Genomic DNA, 13387 nt, shown 5'->3' with positions numbered 1-13387 from the left:
ACTAGACGGTCTGAATTATTTACAAATCCTGACTTAGTAGTTAAAAATGATAAGGCATGGGTAAAGACTGCTCTCTGGCATCATAGACACTCCCTGAGGCAGTCGAACCATTAACCAAATCTTCAGTAAAATCTCATTTTTTTACAAAAAAACTAAATAAAAACAATCGAACATTACCTGATATTGGTGGAAAATGTAAGCGATCACTTTATTTTAAAATGCTTGAGGGTGAGCATTCTTCATCCTTTTCTGTTTTCTATCTTTTCCTTAGGGTTATGTAGCACTAGAACATTTGAATCTGTTCCCTCTTGACTATTGCTCTACGCAGACCTTAATGCTCTTAGTTTTTCCTATCAATTTTATGTGTGTGAAAGGAGTAGATTTCTTGTATCTTTACTTCAGGAAATTGGTTTTATCAGATGCAAATCAGCTTTTTTCATCTCCAGTTGCATCCTACCCCATTTGATTTATTGAGCTGTTGTTTCTTTTTTTACGTGCTGCTGTTGAAACTAGAGATGTATTGTTTTTGTGAATAATTTATGCTCGATAATAATACAATTGAACCTTTAATCTTTTCCTTATGAATGACTATTGGTTTAATTTTAGGAAATATAAGATATTTTGTAATCATCCATTGGACTTTTTACCGTTGCTAGTAGCTGAAATAAAGTTTGATGATGAGTGTTGACTTTTTGTACCTTTCTCGATCCCTCCCAAACTAGAGTGCTGTTTCCAGAAGCTCGACGGTTGAAATCCACGGAGCAAATGTTGATGTTGGCCGACGTCGACCCAACGTTACGACCAAAGCAGCTTTCGATACTGCAGTTTAAAAATCTGTGCAATGTGTACAGAGACATGTGTGACGAGGACCCAAACCTTTTTGGGTACAACTTTAGGGAAGAACTGCGGTTGAAGAAGCGAGGGAGTAGCAACCCAGAAAGCTTCTCAAAAACATCTGAAAATGAAGATTGGACATGAAGACAATTAAGAACAAAACCCAGCAGCCTTCATTTTAAAATGCTGTGACGTTTGTGGCCTTCTTCGGCATGGTGAGGGGCATTTTGTACAAATATCTGCTACTTTCAGTGTACAAATCTGAGCCATTCTTTTTTTTTGGGGGGGGGGATAAAAGAAAGAGAGATTCTGTGGAAAAACTTTTTGGGATAAAAGACAGAGAGATCCTGTGGAAAAACTTTTTAACACGGTTGTCTAAGTATAGGAGGAATGGCACCTGCAGAGATATTAAGAGAAACAGTACGATATATTTTGGCTGCAGTGTCAATTTATGAACAATTAAAAATTAAATCCTTGTTCTGTTTTTGTTTTAGCATTTATGTTCTAGCTACTGTAAAATTTAAACAAGAAACTTATAGCCATCCTGGTCTCTTACCCGGTTCGTCTGAAAGTGCAAGGCAAGGGAACGTGAGACCCAGGTCTCCAATGTTTTTACATATCCTCTAAATACCCATGGAAGTGCTACAATAGTTGGCAAACACCCATGTGAAATGTGCCATATGAATGAATAAATGTTGAATTTATACAGCCCGACAAATACCCAATAATTCTGGTGCCCCTTGTGCTGAGAGCCAAAGAAAACTAAAGAATCAGAAAATGTAGTTAGTATATTTATGAAGGTTAAAACAGGCAAGTTTTAACCCCTTCGACGCTCATGACGAGCTGGGCTCGTCATGAGGTAGCCTCCTCGCACGCTCATGACGAGCCCAGCTCGTCACGTAACATGCGAATCCGCAAAATCCAGCGTACGGGCAGAAATCATGCCGCACGCATGCGGTTAAGAGCTTTTATGAAAGTGAGTTCTGAAATCAGGGATCTCAGTACCTGAGGCCGGCAATGAGAAAAACCGAGAAAAGAAAAGGTCCTGCTCCCAGTTCTTGCTTGTTTAAAACTAAAAATGCAAATCAGATGGAGTTGGATAAACCTAAGAAGAAAGTTGCAATCTAAGGCAGAACAAATTTGTGAAGGTAAGAGGGACCTTTATTGGATGACACCTTAACTCCTTAGCTGCTGCGGTTTGTATTAAAAATGAGTAGAAAAAATCAGCCGTTTGTGATGTGCTTTCATCTGTAACTTTTGTCACAATGACCCATTTACAAAAGCAATACATCATTACATCTTCTAGACCCTTCTCGTTGCTGAGCTATATAGGGGTTGTAGGTTCTCCAAAAACCCAGGGTACCCAGAGCCAGCAATTGAGCTGCACCATACAGTGGTTTTTCATTGTGTACTGAGTAAAAACCAATTCATATTGTGAAATATGTAGAGTGAAAAATGGGTGTCAAGGAAACCTATGTATCTCTGAAATGAGCACAAGATAGGGAGTTTAGAAGCAGTGGTTATTTGTACATCTCTGAATCTGTGGGTACCCATACTAGCAAATGACCCAGAGGGCAATTTTGAAAATTTCTTTCTTACACACTGCCATATATTTGGAATGCACAATGGCGGCAAAATCTAATTGGTAATAACAAATGTTCTGCTATTCTATGTTCCCACATGTCTTCCAATATAAATGGTACCTCACTTGTGTGAGTAGGTGTATTGCCTGCAACAGGAAAAGGGCCAAAGTGCAAGATGGATGCATCACATTTTCCACTGAAAATTGACACTTTTTTCCTCAATGCAGGTAGCTGTATATTTTGGGACCTTTGCTGAGGCGGCACCTAGGGGAATCCTAGCACACCTGTACATTTTTGACAACTCGAGAAATCCAGGGTGTGGAAACCTGCATGGCTCTCATCAGATTTATTTCCCCAGAATCCCTTGCATTCCTCAACCTCTGACTAAAAATCACATTTTCCTCTTATTTCTGAGATGGTAAGTTCTGGAATCTATGGGGAGCCACATACATACTTCCCCCTAGAATTTCCCAAAGTCTTGTGAAAAAAATGGTACTTCACATGTGTGGGTAGGCCCAATGCCTATGATAGGAAATGTGCCAAAACGCACAATGGACATATCACATTTATTCACCCTTATTTGCAAAGTGGGTAGCTGTGTATTTTGGGCACTAGCTCAGCGAGCACTTGAGGAAACCTGGTAAACCTGCAGCTTTTTGATAACTAAACACCTAAGGAATCCAGGGTGGGGTGGCTTGTGTGACTATCACCAGTTTTTTTCCCATAATCCTTTGCAAACCTCACACTTTGACAAAAAAACATTTTCCTCTCACTTCTGTGATGGCAAGTTCTGGAATCTGTAGATAGCCAATACTTCTTTCCACCCAGCATTCCCCAAGTCTTGCAATGAAAGTTGTACCCCACTTGAGTAGGTAGGCCTAGTGTCCACAAAAGAAAACAGACCAAAATGCAACATGGACACATCCCATTTTTCCACTCAACTGACCTTTTTTTTTTTTGTTGCAAAGTGGTAGCTGTGACTTTTCGTCACTATCTCAGGCGACACCTAGGGAATCCTAGCAAACTTGTACATTTAAAAAAAATAGACAACTGGAGAAATCCAGGATGTGGAGACTAGCATGTCTGTCACCAGATTTCTTTATCCAGAATACCTTGCAAACCACAAACTCTGACTAAAAAACACATTTTCCTCACATTTCAGTGATGGTTACATTCTGGAATCTGTGGGGAGCCAAAAACATCCTTCCTCCTAGAATTCCCCAAAGTCTCATGATAAAAATGGTACCTCGCTTGTGTGGGTAGGCCTAGTGCTTGTGACAGGAAACGGGCCAAAAAGAAACATCAATATCACATTTTTACACTTAGACCTAGCCCTTTTTTTGCAAAGTCTGTAGCTGTGGATTTTGGGCATTAGCTCAGCCGGCACCTAAGGAACCCTAGTAAACATGCACATTTTTGATAACTGTGTTGTGCCTAGTGTGGCTGTCACCATGTTCTTTTGTTTTTAACTCATAATCCTTTGCAAACTTCACACTTTGACTAAACAAACACATTTTCTTGCATTTCTGTAATGGAAAGTTCTGGAATCTGCATAGAGCAACAAACTTCCTTCCACCCAGCATTTCCCCAAGACTTGCAGTGACAGTGGTACCTCACTTGAGTGGATAGGTGTAGTGCCTGTGACAGAAAACAGACCAAAACGCAGCTTGGGCACATCACATTTTTCCACTCAAACCTGCCCCTTTTTTTGCAAAGGTGGTAAATGTGAGTTTTGGTCCCTAGCTCAGCTGGCACAAACGGAAACCTAGCAAACCTGCACATTTTTAGGTCTCGGCTAGCGTTGCTGCGCACATGTGCAGCTCGCTCAGCGAGATTTAATGATTTGGAGTAGTTTCAGTAAAGGTCTTTAAGCCCCGCCCCTCTTTTCCATTGGCTGGCGTCACAGTTTATGCTAAACGGTGGCCAGCCATTGGAAAAGAGCTTTCCATGACGTGTACTTCTTTTTGAGACGGCCCACTTGGACGGGCTTGCCTGCTTTCCATTCAAGTCGCAAAGGATTTCTTATGTTTATGGGGCCATGTGTTTAAACACATGGCCCCATAAAGACAAGCTCAGCCGCATGTTTATTTTTGCACCTCGCTTTCACTTTTGAAAGCGCAATGCAAAAATAAACCGTCTGGCGAGCGCTTGTTTTTAATTAAGGGATTCGGTAGATATTGTGCTGACGCCACTTCTTACACACAGCTTACTACAAAAATCGTCGGTGCTGGTGAAGGCGTCTTCAGTCCCAGGCATCTATATCTCGAGGAGCAGAAATGTTGAACTGCATCGCGTTTAGCACGAGACAAATACCTAATAAGAACGTTTTCCCCGGTAATGTTTCTTGTATGTACCAAGACCCTAATTGGTTTTGAGAACAGCTCTGCAGCTCATCCGGCTTTCATCCAATGCGACGTATCGGAATGCGTTTAAATCAATGGTGTTTTGAGGATTTGTTGTTCAAAAGCCTGCAAGAACAAAGACAACGGCATGAGGTTGGATTAATTATTTAGTCTGGAATTGGCGTATGAACCATGCAGCTATTTTGAGCCCGGGTGAAACAAGGCTAAACGGCTGGTCCCAAGGCCCCCCCACCCCCTAAATAATCACCGGTGTTGGTGCAGGCATCTCGTGTTGCTGGCATTGAGAGTACTGCCTTGGGTTTGACCATTGGGGGAATAGAGTGGGTGTGAGGGTGAGAGGAAGCTTGCTTATATAGGTGTAATGCAACCCCCTGCGATGCAGAGGTACCATAACGTTCGGGGTGGGGGGTTGTAGTGAACCATCTGGGCACTACCTTGCAATGTATCCCTTTGCACCTGCAGGGCCGGGCTTGGCCCGAGGGATTAAATAAAGGTGCTGTGTCAGCTTGTGACCAAAGCACGTTACTGCCATATATGTATGCTGTATCCTTTGTTAGGGGTCCCCGCGTGAGGAGTGTACAACGTGCCGCTGGGGATATATATCACCCCCAATACACTATCAATGAGGGAGCAACACCACAATAGCATGCCCAGTGTGTCCAGCAAGTGATTTCATTCCGGGAGGTGCCTCTCTCTGTTTTGAGGGGGTGCCTCTCCCTGTTTTGAGGGGGCTCTCTCTGTTTTGAGGGGGGTACCTCTCCCAGTTCTATGGGGGGTAATACAATGTCTCCCATTTCTTAAAGTGGCACGTCAGCTCTGCGCCCACAATGCACCGCTTTCACGGGGGCAGGGGGTGGTAACATTCGTTACAGAACAGCGTCATACGTATATCAGTTGCAATAATACTGGAAATAAACTTAAAAGCAGAAACGTATCCAATGTTGATAAAGTCGCGCCCGACCCTGCAGTCACCCCCGTTACGTCATAAGACCCTTTGAAGCGACTCTCAGACCCACAAGTGGGGCTGCAGGGCTCGTCCAGGCCCCCCGCGGACCTCTCCCCAGGGGTAGCTTTGAATTGTATTCCTGCCACATTTTTTCCAATCTGATACAGACATTGTGGCCCGGTTGCCAGAGCCTGTTTAGCCCGCCTGTAGGTGCTAAATAGCCTGTAAGTTGTCATTATTGGTTCCAGCTATTTTTTGTGCTCACTAGACACAGCGTAAAACTTGTTCTCCTTACTTTCCGTGCGCTGAATCTCCGAGCACTCCTCTGTCTTTCTGTCCCTGCACGCACTGAACAGCTATCCTACAACCACCACTTTCTTTTGGGCACTCTGCTAACAAGACGCCAGCCTCACCTTGGATTTCTGGCGGGTTCCTGCTCTTTGCTGCCGCTGTTACCGCTGCGACTTGCCGGACCCGCTTCGCGGGTCCCGCAGCGCGGTTAACAGCCTGTCATCGTCAATTCTTTGTGGAGGCTTGGGCGTTTCACCTGACCGGCAGGGCTGCCAGCTCCTAGCGGGGGACTCCGAGGACCAGGAGCCCCCGCGCGCCCGTTACCACCTGGGCTGCTCTCCCTGCCGGCTCCACCTCCATCCTGTGCTCTTAATCGGCGCCTCAACGCCCCCTGAGTGGATTTCTTTTGGGCACTCTGCTAACAAGACGCCAGCCTCACCTTGGATTTCTGGCGGGTTCCTGCTCTTTGCTGCCGCTGTTACCGCTGCGACTTGCCGGACCCGCTTCGCGGGTCCCGCAGCGCGGTTAACAGCCTGTCATCGTCAATTCTTTGTGGAGGCTTGGGCGTTTCACCTGACCGGCAGGGCTGCGAGCTCCTAGCGGGGGACTCCGAGGACCAGGAGCCCCCGCGCGCCCGTTACCACCTGGGCTGCTCTCCCTGCCGGCTCCACCTCCATCCTGTGCTCTTAATCGGCGCCTCAACGCCCCCTGAGTGGATTTCTTTTGGGCACTCTGCTAACAAGACGCCAGCCTCACCTTGGATTTCTGGCGGGTTCCTGCTCTTTGCTGCCGCTGTTACCGCTGCGACTTGCCGGACCCGCTTCGCGGGTCCCGCAGCGCGGTTAACAGCCTGTCATCGTCAATTCTTTGTGGAGGCTTGGGCGTTTCACCTGACCGGCAGGGCTGCGAGCTCCTAGCGGGGGACTCCGAGGACCAGGAGCCCCCGCGCGCCCGTTACCACCTGGGCTGCTCTCCCTGCCGGCTCCACCTCCATCCTGTGCTCTTAATCGGCGCCTCAACGCCCCCTGAGTGGATTTCTTTTGGGCACTCTGCTAACAAGACGCCAGCCTCACCTTGGATTTCTGGCGGGTTCCTGCTCTTTGCTGCCGCTGTTACCGCTGCGACTTGCCGGACCCGCTTCGCGGGTCCCGCAGCGCGGTTAACAGCCTGTCATCGTCAATTCTTTGTGGAGGCTTGGGCGTTTCACCTGACCGGCAGGGCTGCGAGCTCCTAGCGGGGGACTCCGAGGACCAGGAGCCCCCGCGCGCCCGTTACCACCTGGGCTGCTCTCCCTGCCGGCTCCACCCCCTTTCCATCAGCCTCACAGGTATAAAAGCCAAGCATCTTCCCCGCTGCGCGGGAGCGCGCGGGAGGGCGCCGGGAGAAGCCCGGGACAAGGGCGGGACCGTTTTAGGCCGTTCGAGGCCTAAGAGGACTGGCCTGGCCCACCCCCCTTGGTTCCGTATATGGTTGTCTGCCCTCAGTCTGTAACTGTAGTTAGCACTATACAGAAACTGTAACTGTTACGCATTATGTGTACTCGGGGGAGTCGTAGTAAGACTGCGATGGGTTTAACTAAGCCAAAAGGCACTCTGGACGATTTTCTTGTTAAAACAAATTTGGCAATAGACGCCGAGATCACTAAAATGCAGAAGAGGGTTTCAATGGAGTTAGATGCTGCACGCAGGCTTTCCCAAACATTTGCAAACTCAAAAAAATCCTCCCTGGGAAATATTGCGTTCGCTGCATCTCCCCAGCAGGTGGAACGTCCGCCACCTCTGTTGATCCAAGTTGATGTCCATCATTCTCCCACTCTCCCTTTCCCACCACCAATAGACTCCTCATTTATTTTTTCCCCTATGACCGCCCAACCTAGTGAGGGTGATCCACCTAACGAACAGGGAAATCCCACCATTTTGTCGCTTAAAAGTGTCCCCTCCTTCTCGGTAACAAAAAGTACAAACCCAGGTAGTCAAGCCTTGAAGAAGAAAAACAAAGTAAAATCCGCCTTTGCTCGAAAGAAAGCCAAAGTTGCAAGGCAGCAGTTTTTCAACCGTAGAAGATCTTTACACAATGAAGGGGACCCTAAACGAACATTAGCCCCAGTTATCCATCAAATAGGTGGTGATAGTAACCTCATTACTGTCCCCACGGGAGAGAATCTTATTATCCCTGAAGATAACCTTACACTGGGAGGGCCAAATGAGGCAGGGAGGGATAAGGATAAAGTGGGCAACGATGAAGACTTTCTTCAGACAGTCTGGGTCACCTTAAAACAATTATTGACACCTTTCGAACTCAGACTGTCACGCATCGAGAACCACCTACTGGAAATGGACAAAACATTAGTATCTCTAGCCACGCTCAGCTTAAAACAGCTAGAAGTAACACATCCTCATATTAACGAGAGTCCATCATTGGCTAGAAATGATGTTATCCAATCTCCTTTAGCCTCTAACATTGGCACCAAAACAGCGACAGCATTTAAGGAGGTCCATCCTGCCCCGTTGATTTCGACTGCAACTTTACCCCCCTCATTATCCAAACCCACTCCGATCCCTAAACCTAGGACACTTGTCAATGTTGCTGACAACCCCCCAAAAATAGAGGAAAAACCACCTAAAAAATATCCCCAGCCCAAGCCCCCCTCTAGAGTTGAGCAGAAGGTCAATAATCCCATTACCCCTCTATCAGAACACACTCCAAAATTATACCCGAACCATCAGAATTTCCGAGGAGGCTACATTGATCTTCCCCCTGAGGCTGGGCCCTATGTGGCTATCTTGGCAGGGGTACCTCCGCTTGCCCCTGAGATTGTGGAAACCCAGTGGTCCTTAAAAAACAAAGTGATCCACTGGCTAAATACCAATAGGCAGATTCCTCATACCAACAAGAGCAGGGTATTAATGGTCAGGAGAGTCCCCTGGGTGGGCCGTACCTACAAATCGATACCAGGAGACTGCATCGTGGTGTCTTTTGCGGACCCTCATACGGCCCATCTTATTACCACATGGGACCAACACATGAACGTTGAACAAACTATTGTCACCAAACCCCTAACCTTCTTCTACCCTCCAAAACAGCTAGCAGAGTGTCCTGGGGCTTGGACCATAGTCCACAACCACAACTGGAAGGGACAGGGGCAGCGATGGCAACCTCCTAATAATTGGTGGGAGGGTGCACCCACCATGAATAGGTTTGGATGCTTAGATCAGGTGGATTGACTGGGAACAGTCGATCAAACACTCCGACCAAGTGATCAAAACCATGCAAAGATTGATAGTAATAGCAACACATTCCTACCCATCGTTAACAACTTGCCCCACTTGATGGCGGTTTCACCATCCTCTCACCAGAACCGGCCCCCTGTGCGAGTCACACAACATCTAGACATGGTCGCTTTGCAAGATCAGGTAGAGGTAATGGAGAGTGAGGGCCATACACAGCAGGTAGAAAATGAAGAGAAACATTCATTATTATCATGGAATGTAGCAGGACTGGGCAACAAGATCAACCATATACCTTGGCTGGAGACTGTCCAGAAGCACGGTATACTCTGCCTACAAGAAACCTGGCTTGTAGAAGAAAAACATATCATGGGGTATCAAACATTTCATACACCAGCTGCTCCCTCCACCCATGGCCGCAACAAAGGGGGTCTGTGTATATACATGTCAAATGTGGGGGATACAAAAGTGCTTAATTTCCACTCTGACCAATATTTTCAAATTCTGTCTTTTAAATGGGGCTCCACACAAAAGGTCATACTGGTGAACTTTTATAATAACATGCCATCACATGAAATGGAATCTACTCTAATTAAAATGTTAAATTGTATCCATAAAGTGAGGGATCGAAATGTAGGAGACCATACAGTTATATGGGTGGGAGACTTTAATTGTGCGGTCTGCCCACTTTCTGAGTTAGGTTTGTGCGGCCTTGCAGATCGTGATGAGGACTGTCCTTTTCATTTCTCACACACTAAGCTGGGGTCCCTCCTTAACAGTATTATGTTCACTTTTGACCTCACTTTTGTTAATCAGGCATGTTCTCCTCCTGTTCCCTTTGCCCCAACATACAATGGAAGAGGTTGCGAAACTACAATAGACTTTGCACTGATATCCCCCATTTCGCCCAACTTTATAACTTCTTGGGAGATAGGGGATGATCCAATGAGCGACCACTACCCGATTATTTTTGGGGTTAGACTTCCACTGGAGAAATCAAAGGAATTTAGTGGCAGATTGTATCCATTGGAGGTGACCTTAACAAAGATAAATGGTTACGTCCTTAAGTGGGAGAAGTTGAACCCCACAATCTTCTTCCATAATTTAATATTATCCTGTTCTGCAGATATTTCTGTCTGCTTGGAAGAAGATGTGGAACCTAAGGTGATTATGGCAGCTTTCACTAAAATACAGGAGTACATAAAAAGTGTTCTAACTAAGATCCACAAAAAGAAGGGGAAATGTGCTTCTGGGTGGTTTGACTCTGGGTGCACAGCTGCCTTAAAGAAACTGAAGAAAGTCTCAAACGTCATGCCGAAAAATAGGGCCCAGATCTCTGAGGCTAGACGAGAGTACAAGAGACAAATTAACCGTAGGAAATTAAGGATGAAAAAGGAAGCCTGGGAAGCACTGGGAGAAGCTGCCAGGAATAAGGACACTAACCTTTTCTGGAAAGTGATCAGATCAGTATATAATGAAAAACACACTGATAACTGCATAGATGTGGCTATTACAGCAGACCTTTGGGTGGAACACTACGGGAAACTCTATAGTAACCGACAGGGAAACAATCCGAACCAACAAAAATCACTTTTACCCTCAAATAATTCTACTCGAGAAAAGCAGCCAAGTGATCCCCCAGCCTTGCCGTATCCAATTGATCTGGTCTTTACCACCCTAGAAGTTGAACATGCAATCAGGGAAAGTCCTTCAGGGAAAGCTCCTGGTCCTGATTATACACCAGTGGATGCCTATAAAACAAATTTGGAATTTTGGGTACCACTTTTAACGAACGTCCTGAATATGGGAAACAAATGCGGCCTAATTAATACCTGGTCAGATGCCATTGTAGTCCCCATCTTTAAAAAGGGAAACAGGGACGATCCGGCTTGCTACCGTCCCATATCCTTACTAGACGGTCTTATGAAAATTGCAGGAAGGATCGTTCTAAAGAGGATTCAGCACTGGGAGACGGAAAACAAGGTCATTTCGGATTTCCAATATGGATTCCGAAAGGGATTGGGAACCCAGGAGCAATGTTTAAACCTGTCCTTATTAATGTCAAAATACATTGAGGCTAAAAAAGGGGACTTGTATGTTACATTTGTTGACCTCAGCTCAGCATTTGATTGTGTGGATCATTTGCAGCTTTGGTCAACTTTGGAGCATATTGGGGTGGATCCCACTATTGTGATATTTATCAAGGAACTTTATAGAGATGCTGGTGCCAGGGTGAGGTTCGGGACCCAGGGGCAATGTACACAGAAATTTTCCATAAATAGAGGGGTCAGACAAGGTTGTATACTTGCGCCCCTTCTATTCAGCTTCTATATAAATTCTGTGGTAGACCATTTGATAAAGCTCCAGATTGACTATCCAGCTGTCAATGGTAGGCCTGTACCCATCCTATTATACGCCGATGATGCGGCTATTATGTCGAGGACTAGGCTAGGGTTGCAGAGAGCGGTAAGAGAATTCACGTCCTATATGGGGCAAAGACACTTGAAAGTAAACATCTCAAAAACTTTCTCTATGCCGTGCACCAGAAAGAGCAAAAGGCCACAATGCTCGATATACCTTGACGGACAAAGAATTGAGACCACAGACACCTTTTGTTATCTGGGGGTTGTTTTTGACAGAAAAGGAGCCTGGAAACATGCAGTATCGGCTAGGAGGCTTGCTTTCACTCGTGCTATTGGTGCCCTGAGATCTTTTGCAACGAAAGTTGGGGGCAAACCGACCGCTGAAATGATACAGATTTATCAAGCAAAGTGTGTAGCGACAGTTACCTATGGAGCAGGCTTATGGGGCTTTGAAGACGTGACCTCACTCCAGATTTGTGAGAATCTTTTTATTCGTTATTTATTGGGGGTGAGTAAATCTACTTCAACTTTTATCACTCACATTGAGACTGGCCTCAAATACCTCAGTGATTCCATAAAGCTGTCACCGTGTTTGCTTTGGCATAAAATTTGGACTACCAGGGAATGCCAACTTAACAGAGAACTCATCACGGACTGCATGAACTTGGACGCTGTATCAAAAATAAAATGGTTGTGTCATGTACGATGGATGTTCGCCAAGATTGGCTGTCCTGAATATTATGATGACCCAGAGTCTTTAGAAAACCTGTCTAGGTCGTCCCTCAAAAAACTTCTAATTACCCACCTGGAGGGCGTTAGATGGGATACAGAGAAACTCAAAAATACCACCTTGAGTTATCAAAGAATTACTCCCACTGAAGGTCTGCAATTGTATCTCAGGACCGAGACGTCACCTTATTGTCGTATGCTTCTTACCAGGCTGCGTCTAGGCACCTTCTTTCGTATGGTCACTTTCCCAAAACAAAATGAATGGACTGTTCCGAACCTAATTTGCCCATGTGATGACCACTCACCACAAAGCAATATCCATATTATGTTCTTTTGTGCCTTTTATTCTGCCCCAAGAAAACTGTACTTATTACCACTCTTAAAACACTGGGGCATAAGAACATGTAAAAATGCCTATGAAAAATTCCTACTGTTAGATGAGGTATATGTCACTTTTGTTGTTTCCCGTTTTTTAATGTCAGTGATGAAACATAGAAGTTCTATGACGTAACCCTTACATGTTTTTAACTTTTCCATACGTTTTTACATGAGGTCTACTATTGTAATTTCACCATTGATTTTTATTACTTGTAAAATTGCTTTATTGAGTCCTATAAATTCGTTGGGGATAAATTTTTAAAATTTGATGTGAAAATGTATTTGTATGCTTTTATGATTTTATCAAAAAAATCGAATAAAGCTATATTTGATTTGATTTGATTTACAACCACCACCACTCTATCCGATGAATGGCGGCGCTTGTAATTTTAAATTAAATGCTGTGGGACTCATCAAATGATCCATAGTGGGAGGGGTAAGCTTGCAATGTTTCCTGCTTCTGTTTAACTCCTAAACAGCAGAACTGTAAACTGATAACTCTTTTGTTTACTTAAATTAAATAGAAATACTATCACGTGATACACTCCTAATTGCAGTTTGTATTTCAAAGAACACGCAACACAATGAAATCCTTTTCTATTTTTTCATTTGGTTTCACCCAGTAAAGTTGATCATTTGAGAAGAGGTGCAAAGTGAGGTACTGGGAAACGTA

At 45.1% G+C, this 13387-nt stretch overlaps 1 protein-coding gene across 4 annotated transcripts in view; it reads left to right on the top strand.

Annotated features, from left to right (window-relative positions):
* The window catches only part of TFB1M (transcription factor B1, mitochondrial), a 440085-nt gene extending 438775 nt beyond the window's left edge, over positions 1 to 1310 (top strand). For all 4 annotated transcript variants that reach the window (XM_078649185.1, XM_078649186.1, XM_078649184.1 and 1 more), the window contains one exon: positions 723 to 1310. In XM_078649185.1, coding sequence (XP_078505311.1) covers positions 723 to 978 — 256 coding nt within the window. In that variant the 3' untranslated portion in view covers positions 979 to 1310. The remainder of the gene's footprint in view (positions 1 to 722) is intronic.
* Positions 1311 to 13387: the final 12077 nt, after the last annotated feature.

The sequence above is a fragment of the Lissotriton helveticus genome, chromosome 6 (assembly GCF_964261635.1).
Source record: "Lissotriton helveticus chromosome 6, aLisHel1.1, whole genome shotgun sequence".
In the NCBI taxonomy this organism is placed as follows: Eukaryota; Metazoa; Chordata; class Amphibia; order Caudata; family Salamandridae; genus Lissotriton; species Lissotriton helveticus.
This window is presented reverse-complemented; position numbering and strand designations above follow the sequence as displayed.